Below are 20,000 nucleotides of genomic sequence, written 5' to 3' on the forward strand. Positions count from 1 at the left end.
GTGTATGTTACTATATGTATGTTACTACATGTATGTTACTACATGTATGTTAATATATGAATGTTAATATATGAATGTTACTACATGTATGTTACTACATGTATGTTAATATATGAATGTTAATATATGTATGTTACTATATGTATGTTACTATATGTATGTTACTATATGTATGTTACTATAGGTATGTTAATATATGTATGTTACTATTTGTATGTTACTATATGTATGTTAGACTGTGTATGTTACTATATGTATGTTACTATATGTATGTTAGACTGTGTATGTTACTATATGTATGTTACTATTTGTATGTTACTATTTGTATGTTACTATATGTATGTTACTATATGTATGTTAGACTGTGTATGTTACTATATGTATGTTACTATGTGTATGTTACTATATGTATGTTACTATGTGTATGTTACTATATGTATGTTACTATTTGTATGTTACTATTTGTTTGTTACTATATGCATGTTACTATATGTATGTTAGACTGTGTATGTTACTATATGTATGTTACTATGTGTATGTTACTATATGTATGTTACTATATGTATGTTACTATGTGTATGTTACTATATGTATGTTACTATATGTATGGCACTATATGTATGTTACTATATGTATGTTACTATATGTATGTTACTATATGTATGTTACTATATGTATGTTACCATATGTATGTTATTATATGTATGTTACTATATGTATGTTACTATATGTATGTTACTATATGTATGTTACTATATGTATGTTACTATATGTATGTTACTATACGCATGTTACTATATGTATGTTACTATATGTATGTTACTATATGTATGTTACTATGTGTATGTTACTATGTGTATATTACTATATGTATGTTAGAATGTGTATGTTACTATATGTATGTTACTATATGTATGTTAGACTGTGTATGTTACTATATGTATGTTAATATATGTATGTTACTATATGTATGTTAGAATGTGTATGTTACTATATGTATGTTACTATATGTATGTTAGACTGTGTATGTTACTATATGTATGTTACTATATGTATGTTACTATATGTATGTTACTATATGTGTGTTACTATATGTATGTTACTATATGTATGTTACTATATGTATGTTACTATATGTGTGTTACTATATGTATGTTAGACTGTGTATGTTACTATATGTATGTTAATATATGTATGTTACTATATGTATGTTAGAATGTGTATGTTACTATATGTATGTTACTATATGTATGTTACTATATGTATGTTACTATGTGTATGTTACTATATGTATGTTACTATTTGTATGTTACTATTTGTATGTTACTATATGCATGTTACTATATGTATGTTAGACTGTGTATGTTACTATATGTATGTTACTATGTGTATGTTACTATATGTATGTTACTATATGTATGTTACTATATGTATGGCACTATATGTATGTTACTATATGTATGTTACTATATGTATGTTACTATATGTATGTTACTATATGTATGTTACCATATGTATGTTATTATATGTATGTTACTATATGTATGTTACTATATGTATGTTACTATATGTATGTTACTATATGTATGTTACTATATGTGTGTTACTATATGTATGTTACTAAATGTATGTTAGACTGTGTATGTTACTATATGTATGTTACTATATGTATGTTACTATATGTATGTTAGACTGTGTATGTTACTATATGTATGTTAATATATGTATGTTACTATATGTATGTTAGACTGTGTATGTTACTATATGTATGTTACTATATGTATGTTACTATATGTATGTTAGACTGTGTATGTTACTATATGTATGTTAATATATGTATGTTACTATATGTATGTTAGAATGTGTATGTTACTATATGTATGTTACTATATGTATGTTACTATGTGTATGTTAGACTGTGTATGTTACTATATGTATGTTAATATATGTATGTTACTATGTGTATGTTACTATGTGTATATTACTATATGTATGTTAGAATGTGTATGTTACTATATGTATGTTACTATATGTATGTTACTATATGTATGTTAGACTGTGTATGTTACTATATGTATGTTACTATATGTATGTTACTATATGTATGTTAGACTGTGTATGTTACTATATGTATGTTACTATATGTATGTTACTATATGTATGTTAGACTGTGTATGTTACTATATGTATGTTACTATATGTATGTTACTATATGTATATTACAATATGTATGTTAGAATGTGTATGCATTCAGTGTATCTGAAAGTAACTGATGATGCCTCCTCCCCACCTCTCCATGGTCACCGTGGAAACAGGGATCAAATGGAGACCAGATGAACATGGTGTCATTGCTTTCGACTGTCGCAACCGCAAATGGTGAGTGCAGCTTCCTCCCACCACTGCCATTGGACAAGTACACATGTTCTGTTCCCAATGAGAGTGTGTGTGTGTGTGTGTCTGTCACTCTGAGACTCTTCTGATGTCTCTGTGTGTGTGTGTGTGTGTGTGTGTGTGTGTGTGTGTGTGTGTGTGTGTGTGTGTGTGTGTGTGTGTGTGTGTGTGTGTGTGTGTGTGTGTGTGTGTGTGTTTGCGTGCGTGCGTGTGTGTGTGCGTGTGTGTGCTTGCGTAGGTACATCCAGGCAGCCACATCTCCTAAGGATGTAGTGATCTTGGTGGATGTGAGTGGCAGTATGAAGGGCCTGAGGCTGACCATTGCCAGACAGACCGTCTCTTCCATACTGGACACACTGGGGGACGACGACTTCTTCAATGTCATTGCTGTGAGTCGTGTGTGTGTGTGTAGATTCATACTCACAAACATTAGTAGTAGTCTATAACAGTCCATGTTATAAACTCTCTCACACACACACATGAGTGCTCGCATGAGCACACACACACACACACACACACGCACGCACGCACGCACGCACACACACACACACACACACACGCACCATTCTCCTGAGATCAGAGGAAATACTGGAATGAAGCAGCTCTTTCCCCTGTCATGCTCTCGGATTTGAATTGCAAAATAGGACGTTGTGATTGGAACCTGCCCCCGGCTCTGAAATCATTGTTATCATATCTTAGTTGCATGATTTTTCATCACTTATATGTGTGTGTGCATGCGTGGATGCGTGTGCACGTGCATGAATATTTCCGTGCGTGCATGTTTTCATTGCTAATTCTGATGATATTCTACATCAGACTTTGCCAGACTTCTGTCTGATTCATACCAACAGCAAAGTCTTTGTTAGTTTTGTGATTTCATTTGATGTCATAATCATATTAGCTGACTGAAATGTCCCCCTGTCAGCTGAGGTTGTGGGACAGTCAAGTAGAAACATCATGTTTAACTCCGTAATATTCATCACAGACAGTTTGATGGTGTTTGTGTGATGATGAAGGTAGACATTGTCATATTTGAGACAATAATACATTTTATGAGCACAGGGATAAAATGTTGCGTGTGCACACACACACACACGTGCGCACAAGCACACATACACACACATTCACACACACACACAGATCAGAATGAAATATGGGGCTTGAGAGAAAGACACATCCTTCTCTTGTCGACTTTGAAGTCTAATTTGTAGTCATGCATTAAATGATGAGTATTATCAGAGAGCGGCAGGCAGTGTGTGTGTGTGTGTGTGTGTGTGTGTGTGTGCATTTGTGTGTGTGCGTGTGGTGCTTTACTGGGGAATCAGAAATATTGCGTTGCACAGAGCTAGGAGCTGTGTATTAAACAAAGTAAATTTTTATTATCAGGGATAAAGGGATAGGACATAAACTCAGCAAAAAAAGAAAGGTCCCCTTTTCAGGACCCTGTCTTTCAAAGATAATTCGTAAAAATCGAAGTAAATCCAACACTGTTTCCCATGCTGTTCAATAAACCATTAACAATTAATGAACATGCACATGTGGAACGGTCATTAAGACACTAACAGCTTAGACGGTAGGCACTTAAGGTCACAGTTATGAAAACTTCGGACACCAAAGAGGCCGTACTACTGACTCTGGAAAACACCAAAAGAAAGATGCCCAGCGTCCCTGCTCATCTGCGTGAGCGTGCCTTAGGCATGCTGCAAGGAGGCATGAGGACTGCAGATGAGGCCACGGCAATAAATTGTCTGTACTGTGAGATGCATAAGACAGCGCTACAGGGAGACGGGACGGACAGCTGCTCGTCCTCGCAGTGGCAGACCACGTGTAACAACACCTGCACAGGATCGGTACATCCGGTACACCTGCGGGACAGGTACAGGATGGCAACAACAACTGCCCGAGTTACACCAGGAATGCACAATCCCTCCATCAGTGCTCAGACTGTCCGTAATAGGCTGAGAGAGGCTGGACTGAGAGCTTGTAGGCCTGTTGTAAGGCAGGTCCTCACCAGACATCACCGGCAACAACGTTGCCTATGGGCACAAACCCACTGTCGCTGGATCAGACAGGACTGGCAAAAAGTGCTCTTCACTGACGAATCGCATTTTTGTCTCACGGTTGAGACATGGTTGGATTCTCGTTTATCATCAAAGGAATGAGCGTTACACCGAGGCCTGTACTCTGGAGCGGGATCGATTTGGAGGTAGAGGGTCTGTCATGGTCTGTGGCGGTGTGTCACAGCATCATCGGACTGAGCTTGTTGTCATTGCAGGCAATCTCAACACTGTGCGTTACAGGGAAGACATCCTCATCCCTCATGTGGTACCCTTCCTGCAGGCTCATCCTGACATGACCCTCCTGCATGACAATGCCACCAGCCATACTGCTTGTTCTGTGCATGATTTTCTGCAAGACAGGAATGTCAGTGTTCTGCCATGGCCAGCGAAGAGCCCGGATCTCAATCCCATTGAGCACGTCTGGGACCTGTTGGATCGGAGGGTGAGGGCTAGGGCCATTCCCCCCAGAAATGTCTGGGAACTTGCAGGTGCCTTGGTGGAAGAGTGGGGTAACATCTCTGGCAAATCTGGTGCAGCTGGTGGCCACACCAGATACTGACTGTCACTTTTGATTTCAAACCCCCTTTGTTCAGGGACACATTATTACATTTCTGTTAGTCACAAGTCTATGGAACTTGTTCATTTTATGTCTCAGTTGTTGAATCTTGTAATGTTCTGTTACGCACACCTCTTGGAGGGAACACAACACCCTGCTACACTCAACTCCCCGTGGAGTGAAAGAGGTATGTGATTGTAGGTGCGGGTAAGGATGACAGAGGCAGAGAATATGACTATTTACTTTGAATTTATTTCCAGGTACTTTTGTCTCTACCCTGTAATATGACATGCGAGCCACAATGCGTTTCAGGGAACCAGGGTAACGCATCAGTAATGATTACTGACTGCGCCGCCCCGGTGTCTCGTAAGATTTTTATGGGCTTTTGATCAACTTGTTCTCCAGTTAAGGAAACACAACCAGCAGAGATAAACGGAGCACAGATAGGATCCGGTTTCCCAAATGCTGATTCAATAACTTGGTCCAACGGATGAGCCAAAGACTGGACTAAACCCACGCTTTTCAATTTTGGGGATGGTGACAGGGACTGTTTCAGTTTCTTTTTCAAAACCGGGAAGTCCGCAATCACGTGACCCTTTTGGTGACAGTAAAAACATTCATGGATCTTGTGCGAAGTCTTAGGGTCATCGGAGGAAAAGCGACCCGAACGAGCCACTGACGACGTAAATGTTCGGCCTTCAAAATGAAGTGCACCATAGACAGTCTTGTGTCAAAGCGTACTCATCTGCCAACACTGCTGCCTTGGCCAATGTCGCCACTTTCTGTTTATTTAAATGAACTACAATTCTATCAGGGAGGTTGCTTTTAAAATCATCCAACAGCATCAACTCCCGAATATTAGCCTTGCTGGCTGAACACCAGCAAATAAACATAGACTCTTTCTCCCTAGCAGAGAAATAGGAATCAACTTCCGACTCCCAGAACTGAGAACTCAAAGATATGGTTTTCTGCAGAAATTAAGCTGGAGGTGATCACTGAAAACTCAAAGAGCTGGTTTACTGCATAAATTAAGCTGGAGGTGATCACTGAGAACTCAAAGAGCTGGTTTACTGCAGAAATTAAGCTGGAGGTGATCACTGAGAACTCGATGAGCTGGTTTACTGCAGTAATGGAGTTGGTCGGTAATCACCCCTGGAGGTGATCACTGAGAACTCAACCAGCTGGTTGGTAATCCCCCCTGGAGGTGATCACTGAGAATTCAACGAGCTGGTCGGTAACCTCCCCTGGAGGTGATCACTGAGAACTCAACCAGCTGGTTGGTAATCCCTCCTGGAGGTGATCACTGAGAACTCAACTAGCTGGTTGGTAATCTCCCATGGAGGTGATCACTGAGAACTCAACGAGCTGGTCGAAAACCTCCCCTGGAGGTGATCACTGAGAACTCAACCGGCTGGTTTGAGCCACAGCATTTTATATAACCCCTGGAGGTGATCACTGAGAACTCAACGAGCTGGTCGAAAACCTCCCCTTGAGGTGATCACTGAGAACTCAACGAGCTGGTCGGTAACCTCTCCTGGAGGTGATCACTGAGAACTCAATGAGCTGGTCGGTAACCTCCCCTGGAGGTGATCACTGAGAACTCAACCAGCTATAACAAAGTGCATCCTCCTTCAGTCTACATAACACATAACACAGAATTATGGAATGGGTCACAAGGTTAACATTTGTATGAAAGATAGTGTCTGACAGTATCTGCTGTTAAAACAGTTTTCATTGTGTAGAGACCAGTGTCGATCCCCCCAACTCCATACTCGAGCCATGTCTCCCTGGTACGGTATAGAACAGAAGCATTAACTCATGCTCTGGAATGTGGTATCTACAAAGACATCATAAATCTCCTGTCAATTTTATCTCCCAGGGGCCCACTTTCAGTTCACACAGACACAATAGAGAGTTATAAGAACCTTCTATTCTGTTGCATAAAACAACCTTTTGATGCAATAAAAGTATTATAACAAAATCTTGTAATTTCCACCACAACAAGCAATGAGAGGAGGCTATATACAGGGGGTACCAGTACAGAGTCAATGTGAGGAGGCTATATACAGGGGGTACCAGTACAGAGTCAATGTGAGGAGGCTATATACAGGGGGTACCAGTACAGAGTCAATGTGAGGAGGCTATATACAGGGGGTACCAGTACAGAGTCAATGTGAGGAGGCTATATACAGGGGGTACCAGTACAGAGTCAATGTGAGGAGGCTATATACAGGGGGTACCAGTACAGAGTCAATGTGAGGAGGCTATATACAGGGGGTACCAGTACAGAGTCAATGTGAGGAGGCTATATACAGGGGGTACCAGTACAGAGTCAATGTGAGGAGGCTATATACAGGGTGTACCAGTACAGAGTCAATGTGTGGAGGCAATATACAGGGGGTACAGAGTCAATGTGCAGGGGCACCGGTAGTCGAGGTAATTGAGGCGATATATACATGTGGGAAGTGACTTATACACTTATACAAGTGACTTATGCATAGACTTATGCATGGGGCGGCAGGTAGCCTAGTGATCAAATCCCTGAGTCGAAAAGGTAAGAGTCTTTCATTCTGCACCTGAACAAGGCAGTTAACCCACTGTTTCTAGGCCATCATTGAAAGTAAGAATGTGTTCTTAACTGACTTGACTAGCTAAATAAATATTTAATAACAGAGAGTAGCAGCAGTGTAAAAGGGGTGGGGGGGTAGCCATTTGATTAGATGTTCAGTGGTCTTATGGCTTGGGGGTAGAAGCTGTTTAGAAGCCTCTTGGACCTAGACTTTGTGCTCCCGTACCGCTTGCCGTGTGGTAGCAAAGAGAACAGTCTATGATTAGGGTGGCTGGAATATTTGACCATTTTTAGGGCCTTCCTCTGACACCGTCTGGTATAGAGTTCCTGGATGGTAGGAAGCTTGGCACCAGTGATGTACTGGACCGTACGCACTACCCTCTGTAGTGCCTTGTGGTCGGAGGCCTAGCAGTTGCCATACCAGGCAGTGATGCTCTCGATGGTGCAGCTGTAGAACATTTTGAGGAGCTGAGGACCCATACCAAATCGTTTCAGTCTCCTGAGGGGGAATAGGTTTTGTCATGCCCTCTTCACGACTGTCTTGGTGTGCTTGGACCATGTTATATTGTTGGTGATGTGGACACCAAGGAACTTGAAACTCTCAACCTGCTCCACTACAGCCCCGTCGATGAGAATGGGGGCGTGCTTGGTCCTCCTTTTCTTTTAGTCCACAATCATCTCCTTTGTCTTGATCACATTGAGGGAGAGGTTGTTGTCCTGGCACCACATGGCCAGGTCTCTGACCTCCTCCCTATATGATGTCTCGTCTTTGTCGGTGATCAGGCCTACCACTGTTGTGTCATCGGCAAACTTAATGATGGTGTTGGAGTCGTGCCTGGCCATACAGTCATGATTGAACAGCGAGTAAAGGAGGGGACTGAGCATGCACACCTAAGGGACCCCAGTGTTAAGGATCAATGTGCTGGATGTGTTGTTACCCACCCTTACCACCTGGGGGCGGCCCGTCAGGAAGTGCAGGATGCAGTTGCAGAGGGAGTTGATTTGTCCCAGGGTCCTTAGCTTAGTGATGAGCTTTGAGGGCACTATGGTGTTGAAAGCTGAGCTGTAGTCAATGAATAGCATTCTCACATAGGTGTTCCTTTTGTCCAGGTGTGAAAGGGCAGTGTGGAGTGCAATAGAGATTGCATCATCTGTGGATCTCTTGGGGCGGTATGCAAATTGAGTGGGTCTAGGGTTTCTGGGATAAAGGTGTTGATGTGAGCCTTTCAAAGCACTCCATGACTACAGACATGAGTGCTACGGGTCGGTAGTCATTTAGGCAGGTTACCTTAGTGTTCTTGGGCACAGGCACTATGGTGGCCAGCTTGAAACATGTTTGTATTACGGACTCAGATAGGGAGAGGTTGAAAATGTCAGTGAAGACACATTCCAGTTGGTCAGCGTATGCTCGCAGTACACGTCCTGGTAATCCGTCTGGACCTGCGGCCTTGTGAATATTGACCTGTTTAAAGGTCTTACTCACATCGGCTGCGGAGAGCGTGATCACACAGTCGTATGGAACAGCTGGTGCTCTCATGCATATTTCAGTGTTACTTGCCTTGAAGCAACATTAGAAGTAATTTAGCTTGTCTGGTAGGCCCGTGTCACTGGGCAGCTCTCAGCTCTCGGGCTTGCCACATCCGACGAGAGTCGGAGCCGGTGTAGTATGATTCGATTTTAGTTATGTCTTGACACTCGCCTGTTTGATGGTTCGTTGGAGTGCATAGCGGGATTTCTTATAAGCTTCCGGGTTAGAGTCCCGCTCCTTGAAAGCGGCAGCTCTACCCCTTAACTCAGTGCTGATGTTGCCTGTAATCCATGGCATCTGGTTGGGGTATGTACATACAGTCACTGTGGGGACGTCGTCATCGATGCACTTATTGATGAAGCCAGTGACTGATGTGGTGTACTCCTCAATGCCATCGGAAGTATTCCGGAACATATTCCAGTCTGTGGTAGCAAAACAGTCCTGTAGCTTAGCATCTGCTTCATCGGACAATTTTTTTATTGGCCGAGTCACTGGTGCTTCCTGATTTAATTTTTGCTTGTAAGCTGGAATCAGGACGAAAGAATTATGGTCAGATTTGCCAAATAGAGGGTGAGGGAGAGCTTTGTATGCGTCTCTATGTATGGAGTAAAGGTGGTCTAGAGTTTTCTCCCTCTGGTTGCACATTTAAAATGCTGATAGAAATGAGGTGAAAATGGATTTAAGTTACCCTGCATTAAAGTCCCCGGCCACTAGGAGCGTCGCCTCTGGATGAGCTTTTTCCTGGTTGCTTATGGCAGAATACAGCTCATTTAGTGTGGTCTTAGTGCCAGCTTCAGTCTGTGGTGGTATGTAGGCAGCTACAAAAAATACAGATGAAAACTCTCTTCGTAGATAGTGTGGTCTACAGCTTAACATGAGATATCCTACCTCAGGCGAGCAAAACCTCGAGACTTCCTTAGATATCGTGCACCAGCTGTTGTTTACAAATATACATAGACCGTCACCCTTTGTCCTACCAGAGGCTGCTGTTCTATCCTGCCGATGCAGATTATATCATTGTTCAGCCAATGATCCTCACAAGGCACCCCGATCTCTTTCCGCAATATCTTTTCCGTTTCTTTCTCTTGCGAATGACGGGGATGAGGGCCTGGGTGTCTGGAGTAAATCCCTCTCGTCCGACTCATTAAAGATAAATTATTCATCCAGTTCAAGGTGAGTTGTCGCTGTTCTGATTTCCAGAAGGTCTGTTCAGTGATAAGAGACGGTAGCAGCAACATTATGTACAAAATAAGTTACAAACAATGTCAAAAGATATATATAAATAGCACGGTTGGTTAATAAGAGCCCATGAAATGACAGCCATCCTCTCCGGCGCCATCTTCACACACACACACACACACACACACACACACACACACACACACACACACACACACACACACACACACACACACACACACACACACACACACACACACACACACACATACAGACACACATACACACATACACACATTCACACATACACACATACAGACACACACATATTCACACATACACATACAGACATACACACACATACACATACAGACATACACACACACACACACACACACATACACATACAGACATACACACACATACACATACAGACATACACACACACACACACACACACATACACATACAGACATACACACACATACACACATTCACACATACACACATACAGACACACACATATTCACACATACACACAAACACACATACACATGTACAGACACACACACACACACACACACACACACACACACACACACACACACACACACATAAACACGTACACACACACATTCACACACACACACACACACGTACACATACACACACGTACACACATACACACATATACACGCAGGTGCCATTTTTTCAGGGGGCTTGAACTCTAAAGGTTCCACTTAACCCACGGTTCTGTGTGTAGATGTATATGTGTGTATACATGCATCTATATGTGTGTGTTGGTCAGTCTTACAGATATATAACAACAGTATTTGCTCCAATGACTTTTTTTCTCCCCTCTCTCTGTCCCTGTGGTGTTTGTCTAGTACAACGACGAGGTACACTATGTAGAGCCATGCCTGAATGGAACTCTGGTCCAAGCTGACGTCACCAACAAAGACGTGAGTCTAATACAGCATAACAGTTCCTTATGACCATGATCAAATATGATGTCTCCCAAGAGACCTATCCCAGAACGCTTTTTAGTCTGATGACTATACACACTCATACATACTGACACACACACATAACATACACACACACATAACAGACACACACACACACACACACACACACACACACACACACACTCACATACAGACACACATACACACACACACACACACACACACACACATACACACACACACACACACACACACTCACATACAATGATCATTTACACTGCTGCTTCTCTGTTTGTGGTATATCCTGATGCCTAGTCACCGTATCCCTATACATACACTATGTCTACAAAAGTATGTGGACCCCCCATTCAAACTAGTGGATTCGTCTATTTCAGCCACACCATTTGCTGACAGGTGTATAAAATCGAGCACACATCCATGCAATCTCCCTAGACAATCATTGGTTATTACTGAAGAGCTCAGTGACTTTCAAAGGATACCACGTTTCCAACAAGTCATTTCGTCAAAGTGGTAGGACGTACAAGCTCACAGAACGTGACCACCGAGTGCTGCAACGCGTAGCGCATAAATTTCCTATGATCTTGGTTGCAACACACTACCGAGTTCCAAACTGCCTCTGGAAGCAACGTCAGCACAATAACTGTTCGTCAGGCGCTTCATGAAATGGGTTTCCATGGCCCGAGCAGTCGCACACAAGCCTCAGATCACCATGCGCAATGCCAGGAGTCGGCTGGAGTGTTGCAAAGTTCGCCGTCATTGGCTCCCGAGTGGCGCAGCGGTCTAAGGCACTGCTTCTCAGTGCTAGAGGCGTCACTACAGACCCTGGTTCGATTCCAGGCTGTATCACAACCAGCCATGATTGGGAGTCCCATAGGGCGGCACACAATTGACCCAGCATCGTCCGGTTTGGTCGGGGTAGGCTGTAATTCTAAATAAGAATTTGTTCTTAACTGACCTGTCTAGTTAAATTAAGGTTCAATAAAAAAAATATAAAATAAATAACATAAATTGGACTCTAGAGTAATGGAAACGCATTCTCTGGAGTGATGAATCATGCTTCACTATCTGCACGTCCGACGGACAAATCTGAGTGTGGCAGATGCCAGGAGATCACTTTCTGCCCCAATGCATAATGCCAACTGTAAAGTTTGATGGAGGACTAATGGTCTGGGGCTGTTTTTCATGGTTCAGGCCCCTTAGTTCCAGTGTCGGGAAATCTTAACGCTACAAAATACAATGACATTCTAGACGATTCTGTGCTTCCAACTTTGTGGCAACAGTTTGGTGAAGGCCCTGTTTCAGCATGACAATGCCCCCGTGCACAAAGCAAGGTCCACACAGAAATTATTTGGCAAGATGGGTGTGGAAGAACTTGACTGGTCTGCTCAGAACCCTGACCTGATCGAACACCTTTGGCATGAATTGAAACGCTGACTACAAGCCAGGCCTAATCAGTGCCCGACCTCTTGTGGCAATGTTCCAACAGTGGAAAGCCTTCCCAGAAAAGTGGAGGCTGTTATAGCAGCAAAGGGGAGACAAACTAATGGGGAGACATAATAATGCCCATGATTTTTGAATGAGATGTTCGAAGAGCAGGTGTCCACATACTTTTGGTCATGTAATGCATCTGTCTCCAGCACCCCAGTATCCCTGCACATTGTAAATATGATACTGGAACTGACCCTGTATATAGCTTCTTACTTTCTCTTGTTCTTCTCATTTCCTATTTTTATTTCTCATGTTTTTGTTCTACCTTATTATTTATTTTTAGTATTGTATTGATACTGACTACTGCATTTTGGGGTTTGGAGCTTGCAAGAAAGTCACATGACATTAAAACTTTAAACCTAGGCTTGATGGAATGTGCCTGATGTTCAGAGTGGAGAGGTTCAGCAGCCCTCTGGTCTGTGTGTGTGTGTGTGTGTGTGTGTGTGTGTGTGTGTGTGTGTGTGTGTGTGTGTGTGTGTGTGTGTGTGTGTGTGTCTCTGAGTGTCTGCGTGTGTCTGTGTGTGTGTGTGTGTGTGTGTGTGTGTGGCTGGCAGTCCCATTAAGATGGTTTCAGTGATAATCCCAGTCAGGGAGATGGAGAGAGACAGGGGATAGTCTGCCTGCCTGCCTATTACTGTAGAGAGGGAAGCACAGTTAGAAACCTGCATTCATTTCCACAGTCCCATTCTCAAGGATTCATTCAGTTATACACACACTTTACTTTCTATTTCTGCATGGACCCATTTCCAGGGGTGCATTCAAAATTCAATTTTCCCATCCTGCTAAGCCTTCCATTAGCCAATGGCTACCCACACTTTTCTATTTGTGTGTGTGTGTGTGTATATTGTTTTTGAATTTATTAAGGATCCCCATTACTTCCTGCCAAGGCAGCAGCTACTCTTCCTGGAGTCCAGCAACATTCAGGCAGTTATATACAATTACAAATTGTGTCTGTGCCCGAACAAAAAAAACATAAAAAATGTGGAGTTTCACAAATTATATTTCCACATGTATTAAATGTAAACACCACCTTTTCATATGTGAGGAAAATAACATGTTTTCACCTCAAATGTGAATTGTAGTTTCAAATGTGAAATTTGCGATATTCACGTGTTAAATATGTTCACATGTGAGAATCGGATGTACCATTTCACGTAAAACAACATTTCATGTAAAACAACTCAACCTGTGAAAATCTCCCTTTAACATTTGGAATTGCAAGTTGTGATTGTTTTTCACATGTGAACTTGCAATTTCACACGTGAGTGAGATTTTCACGTGTTTTAGCTTAATGAAACTGCAAATCTGATTTTTATATGTGACTGTTTTTGCAATTCGACATGTGAAAATTAAAATATAATATGCAGTTTCAGATGTAAGAAAACTCCACATTTACTCCACTGTTTGTAAACAAAGTCAATGTAAACACATGGTTAAACTATAATTTTGATTTCATCGATGATCATTCCTAGCAACCTAGCGTAGTCTACGGATTTGAGAATGGTTGCATTTCTCCAGCCCTATCCCTCAGCTTTTTACCACAAATGTGGTGGGGAGGACACTAATGTTTCAGTTAAGGATTGTCGCTTTAATCACCTTTACTAGAATAATAGAGTTATATGGTGTAATCCTTTAGTGAGTTGTATTTGTGCCTTTAATATCAAACAAAATGTCTGTAGAGAACACATTTCTAAGTATTGAAAATAAATACCCCCAATACCCAGAAGCATTTCTGGTAAAACAAAATATTGCAGGGAAATAGTTGTAAAAAGCGAGAGCAAATACATTGTAAATGGATGTTCAGTAAAAAACGGTTTTATGATAGTTAAATAAAACACCTTTCTCTTTCCTGTAAAATGTCCCTATCTTTGGTTACAATACCTTGGCCTTTACTTTCGCTCCATTTTTTCGAGTTGCAAGTTTTGGCACATTCCTTCCAGCAGCATAGCACCTTGCATCCCACTGCTGGTTTGCCTTTGAAGCTAATCAGGGTCGGTCCCTGGATGGGAGACCGCAAGTGGTAGAAAATAATCAGGGTCGGTCCCTGGATGGGAGACCGCAAGTGGTAGAAAATAATCAGGGTCCGTCTCTGGATGGGAGACCGCAAGTGGTAGAAAATAATCAGGATCGGTCCCTGGATGGGAGACCGCAAGTGGTAGAAAATAATCAGGGTCGGTCCCTGGATGGGAGACCACATGTGGTAGAAAATAATCAGGGTCCGTCTCTGGATGGGAGACCACAAGTGGTAGAAAATAATCAGGGTCCGTCTCTGGATGGGAGACCACATGTGGTAGAAAATAATCAGGGTCCGTCTCTGGATGGGAGACCACATGTGGTAGAAAATAATCAGGGTCCGTCTCTGGATGGGAGACCACAAGTGGTAGAAAATAATCAGGGTCCGTCTCTGGATGGGAGACCACATGTGGTAGAAAATAATCAGGGTCCGTCTCTGGATGGGAGACCACATGTGGTAGAAAATAATCAGGGTCCGTCTCTGGATGGGAGACCACATGTGGTAGAAAATAATCATGGTCCGTCTCTGGATGGGAGACCACATGTGGTAGAAAATAATCAGGGTCGGTCCCTGGATAGAAAAGTGGTAGAAAATAATCAGGTGAAAAGTAAACATGTGGAGAAAAAAGGTCACATGGGGATAATTTTTTCACGTGGGAAAAACGTGAACAATTTTAATGTGAAACCTCACACATCCACTTGCTAAATCCACTTCAATCAGTGTAGATGGAGGGGAGACAATTGAGACATGGATTGTGTATGTGTGCCATTCAGAGGGTGAATGAGCAAGACAAAAGATTTAAGTGCCTTTGAACGGGGTATGGTAGTATGTGCCAGGCGTACCGGTTTGAGTGTGTCCAGCTCTGCAATGCTGCTGGGTTTTTCACGTTCAACAGTTACCCATGTATATCAAGAATGGTCCACCACCCAAAGGACATTCAGCCAACTTGACACAACTGTGGGAAGCATTGAAGTCAACATTGGACAGCATCCCTGTGGAACGCTTTCGACACCTTGCAGAGTCCATGGCTCAATGAGTTGAGGCTGTTCTGAGGCAAAAAAGGGGGTGTGGTGCAGTGTTAGGAAAAAGTTCTTCATGTTTTGTGCACTCAGTGTCACAGGAGGTTGGTGGCACCTTGGGGAGGACAGGCCGGTGGTAATGAGGGGAATGGTATCAAGTACATCCAACACATGGTTTCTATGGTTTCTATGGTTTCTATGTGTTTGATACCACTCCATTATTATGAGCCGTTCTCCCCTCAGCAGCCTTCTGTGCTCAGTGTATTGATAGATTTTTTATCACATCTGTGTGTCTGTCTGTGTGTGTGTGTGTGTGTGTGTGTGTGTGTGTGTGTGTGTGTGTGTGTGTGTGTGTGTGTGTGTGTGTGTGTGTGTGTGTGTGTGTGTCTGTCTGTGTGTGTGTGTGTGTGTGTGTGTGTGTGTGTCTGTCTGTGTGTGCGTGTCTGTGTGCATGTCTGTGTGTCTGTGTGTGTGCATGTGTGTGTGTGCGTGTGTGCATGTGTGTGCATGTGTGCACGTGTGTGTATGTGTGCCAGTGTGTGTGTGTGTATGTGTGTGTGCGAGTGTGGATGGATGTGTGTGTGTGTGTGTGTGTGTGCGTGTCTGTGTGCGAGTGTGGCTACACACACACACACACACACACACACACACACACACGCACACACACGCACACACACACACACACCATGTCACCTTCCTGCTTATCTGACTGAGACAATGACACCCAGCTCTCTGAGGAAGGGAGTGGTTTGACATTTAGTTCTATTGTGTTTTGATTTCTTGTATGTAGGGAACACAGGCACACACACACACACACACACACACACACACACACACACACACACACACACACACACACACACACACACACGGTTATTTATCTGATTAAACTGATTGAAGAGGATGAATAGGAGAGAAAAGCAATGACAGATAGAGGAGAAAGGAAATAGACCTGGAGAGGGATGTGGAGAGAGGGTGAGGTATAGGCAAAGAATTCCACTGAGGAGACTGCATTGGTCGAGGTATAAATAATGGCCAGGGTGTTACGTGTAGAGCAGTTGGCTCTTGGCAGTGGAATGTGTTAAGTACCGGAGTTTTAATAGAGGAGTTTTAATAGAAGCCATGCCAGCACATTAACTGGCACTCTGATCACTTTCAAACATGACCCTCAAACACTTGCTTACACACACACACACACACACACACACACACACACACACACACACACACACACACACACACACACACACACACACACACACACACACACACACACACACACACACACACACACACACACACACAGACAGACAGACAGACAGACAGACAGACAGACACACAGACACAGACAAACACACACACACTAACACACACACACAAATAGAGGGAGAGGGAGAGAAAGGAGGGGGAGAACTAGAATAAGGAGGACAGCTATAGTAGAGTACATAGCTCCTAGGCAGCAGAGGCTCTCTCTCTCTCCTGTAGTGACCTACTGTACTGTAAGAGCTTTTAGAAAATAATCCATCTTATCCCCCCATTCCTCTCACTCTCTCCCTCCATCACGTTCTCTAACTCACTCACTACTCTCATTCCATCTTATCCCCCCATTTCTCTCACTCTCTCCCTCCATCACGTTCTCTAACTCACTCACTACTCTCTCTCTCCATCTTATCCACCCATTCCTCTCACTCTCTCCCTCCATCACGTTCTCTAACTCACTCACTACTCTCTCTCTCCATCTTATCCACCCATTCCTCTCACTCTCTCCCTCCATCACGTTCTCTAACTCACTCACTACTCTCTCTCTCCATCTTATCCACCCATTCCTCTCACTCTCTCCCTCCATCACGTTCTCTAACTCACTCACTACTCTCTCTCTCCATCTTATCCACCCATTCCTCTCACTCTCTCCCTCCATCACGTTCTCTAACTCACTCACTACTCTCTCTCTCCATCTTATCCACCCATTCCTCTCACTCACTACTTTCTCTCCCCTTCCCACTCTGTGACAGCCTGTATCTCTCTACACCTCAGTCTCCCTCTCTTTTTCATTTAATTTCCACTGACAGTCTCCACACCTAGTATCTTTAACTATCTTCCGTTTACCTCATTCTGTCTCCTCATTCTGTCTCCTCATTCTGTCTCCTCATTCTGTCTCCTCATTCTGTCTCCTCATTCTGTCTCCTCATTCTGTCTCCTCATTCTGTCTCCTCATTCTGTCTCCTCATTCTGTCTCCTCATTCTGTCTCCATTCCTCAATTGCTACCTCCCCCTTCTGTCTTTCATTCTATGACTTTCACAAATTCTCTCTTCACCAAATCCGTTTGGAGAAGTTTTTCTTTGCTTCTTTCAATGTGACACTGAATGACTTCAGTGAGAAGGGCTGGGGGTGAGCTGATAGCACAAAGTTGTCTGCGTTTAACAGACACTGTGATGTGGGTTTTATTTCGCAATGTGTGTGTGTTTGTGTGTTTGTGTTAGTGTGTGTGCGTGCGTGCGTGGGTGGGTGTGTATGCACGGACGCTCACGCTTATCAAGGGCTTGCACAGCATGGTTCCTGCATGTCTCTGGGTTGTATAAGTTTGGTCTTATCTTTCTGTCTCTGAGTCGACTAGTTTAGTCTTATCTCCTCCCGAAGATACAGAACTCATTAGAATATCTGGGATGGATGCTTCACCCAAAAAGCTTCTTCCTGTCTCTTCCTTTCTCTCTTGCTCTTTCGCTCTCTCACTCTCTCTCTCTTGCTCTTTCGCTCTCTCACTCTCTCTCTCTTGCTCTTTCGCTCTCTCACTCTCTCTCTCTTGCTCTTTCGCTCTCTCACTCTCTCTCTCTTGCTCTTTCGCTCTCTCACTCTCTCTCTTGCTCTTTCGCTCTCTCACTCTCTCTCTCTTGCTCTTTCGCTCTCTCACTCTCTCTCTTGCTCTTTCCCTCTCACTCTTTCTCTTTCTCTCTCTCTCTTGCTCTTTCTCTATTTCTCTCTCTTGCTCTTTCCCTCTCTCACTCTTTCTCTTTCTCTCTCTCTCTCTTGCTCTTTCTCTCTCTCGCTCTTTCCCTCTCTCACTCTTTCTCTCTCAATTTCAATTTAAGGGCCTTTATTGGCATGGGTAACAAATCATAAATGAACAGTAAACATTGCACTCACAAAAGTTTCAAATGTCATATTATGGCTAAATGCAGTGTTGTAACAATGTGCAAATAGTTAAAATATAAAAGGGAAAATAAATAAACATAAATATGGGTTGTATTTACAATGGTGTTTGTTCTTCACTGGTTGCCCCTTTCTTGTGGTAACATGTCACACATTATGCTTGCATACTGTGGTATCTTATCTAGTAGATATGGGAGTTTATCAAAATTGGGTTTGTTTTCAAATGGTTTGTGTCTGTGTAATCTGAGGGAAATATGTGTCTCTAATTGCTAAGAGAATTATGTTCTCAATGTTCCTAAACTGAACTTCAATTGAACTACTCGGTCTGCTACCAAGAATGTGTAAGATTCTTGTTGAAATGAAACAGACAGAGGCCAGTCTACAATAGTCAGCAACGTTTATTTATGAGAGCTCTGCCAATCATCATGTACATTGGTTTATATACCTCTCATTTCATCATAAATGTCCCTCCTCCTCTCAGACAATGACAATATAGTTTACAAGTCTCCTAATCATACATTGCTTATCACATCCTGCAACACGTTACACAATCTACTGCAAGCCCAACGGTTTCTCCAGTCTCTGGGTGGGGAGACCTCCTTCCCTGTTATCAGTTTCACAGTGGTCACCAGTTGTCTGCCACAGTTCCTTGTCTGTTAACAGTTCCTCTTTTCTTACGGACAAACATTCTTCATCATTATACAGAGACAGGGTAGAATTCTGTTAGATATAGTCCTATCATTACTTTGAATGTGTATATCATTTAGTCATTATACATCAAATTCATAACACTAATATGGTCATACATTGGGCAGGAGGTTAGGAAGTGCAGCTCAGTTTCCACCTCATTCTGTGGGCAGTGTGGACATAGCCTGTCTTCTCTTAAGAGCCAGGTCTGCCTACACCAGCCTTTCTCAATAGCAAGGCTAAGCTCACTGAGTCTGTACATAGTCAAATCTTCCCTTAATTTTGGGTCAGTCACGGTGGTCAGGTATTCTGCCGCTGTGTACTCTCTGTTTAAGGCCAAATAGTATTCCAGTTTGCTCTGTTAATTATTTC

General features: G+C 42.7%; 1 protein-coding gene across 1 annotated transcript in view; it reads left to right on the forward strand.

Moving 5' to 3' along the window:
- The window catches only part of cacna2d3a (calcium voltage-gated channel auxiliary subunit alpha2delta 3a), a 324,461-nt gene that overhangs the window by 161,935 nt on the left and 142,526 nt on the right, over positions 1–20,000 (forward strand). Inside the window, exons 7-9 of the mRNA XM_036947559.2 lie at positions 2,316–2,376; positions 2,630–2,780; positions 11,171–11,245. Coding sequence (XP_036803454.1) covers positions 2,316–2,376; positions 2,630–2,780; positions 11,171–11,245 — 287 coding nt within the window. The remainder of the gene's footprint in view (positions 1–2,315; positions 2,377–2,629; positions 2,781–11,170; positions 11,246–20,000) is intronic.

The sequence above is a fragment of the Oncorhynchus mykiss genome, chromosome 16, assembly GCF_057628025.1.
Source record: "Oncorhynchus mykiss isolate SJ-2025 chromosome 16, ASM5762802v1, whole genome shotgun sequence".
NCBI lineage: Eukaryota > Metazoa > Chordata > Actinopteri > Salmoniformes > Salmonidae > Oncorhynchus > Oncorhynchus mykiss.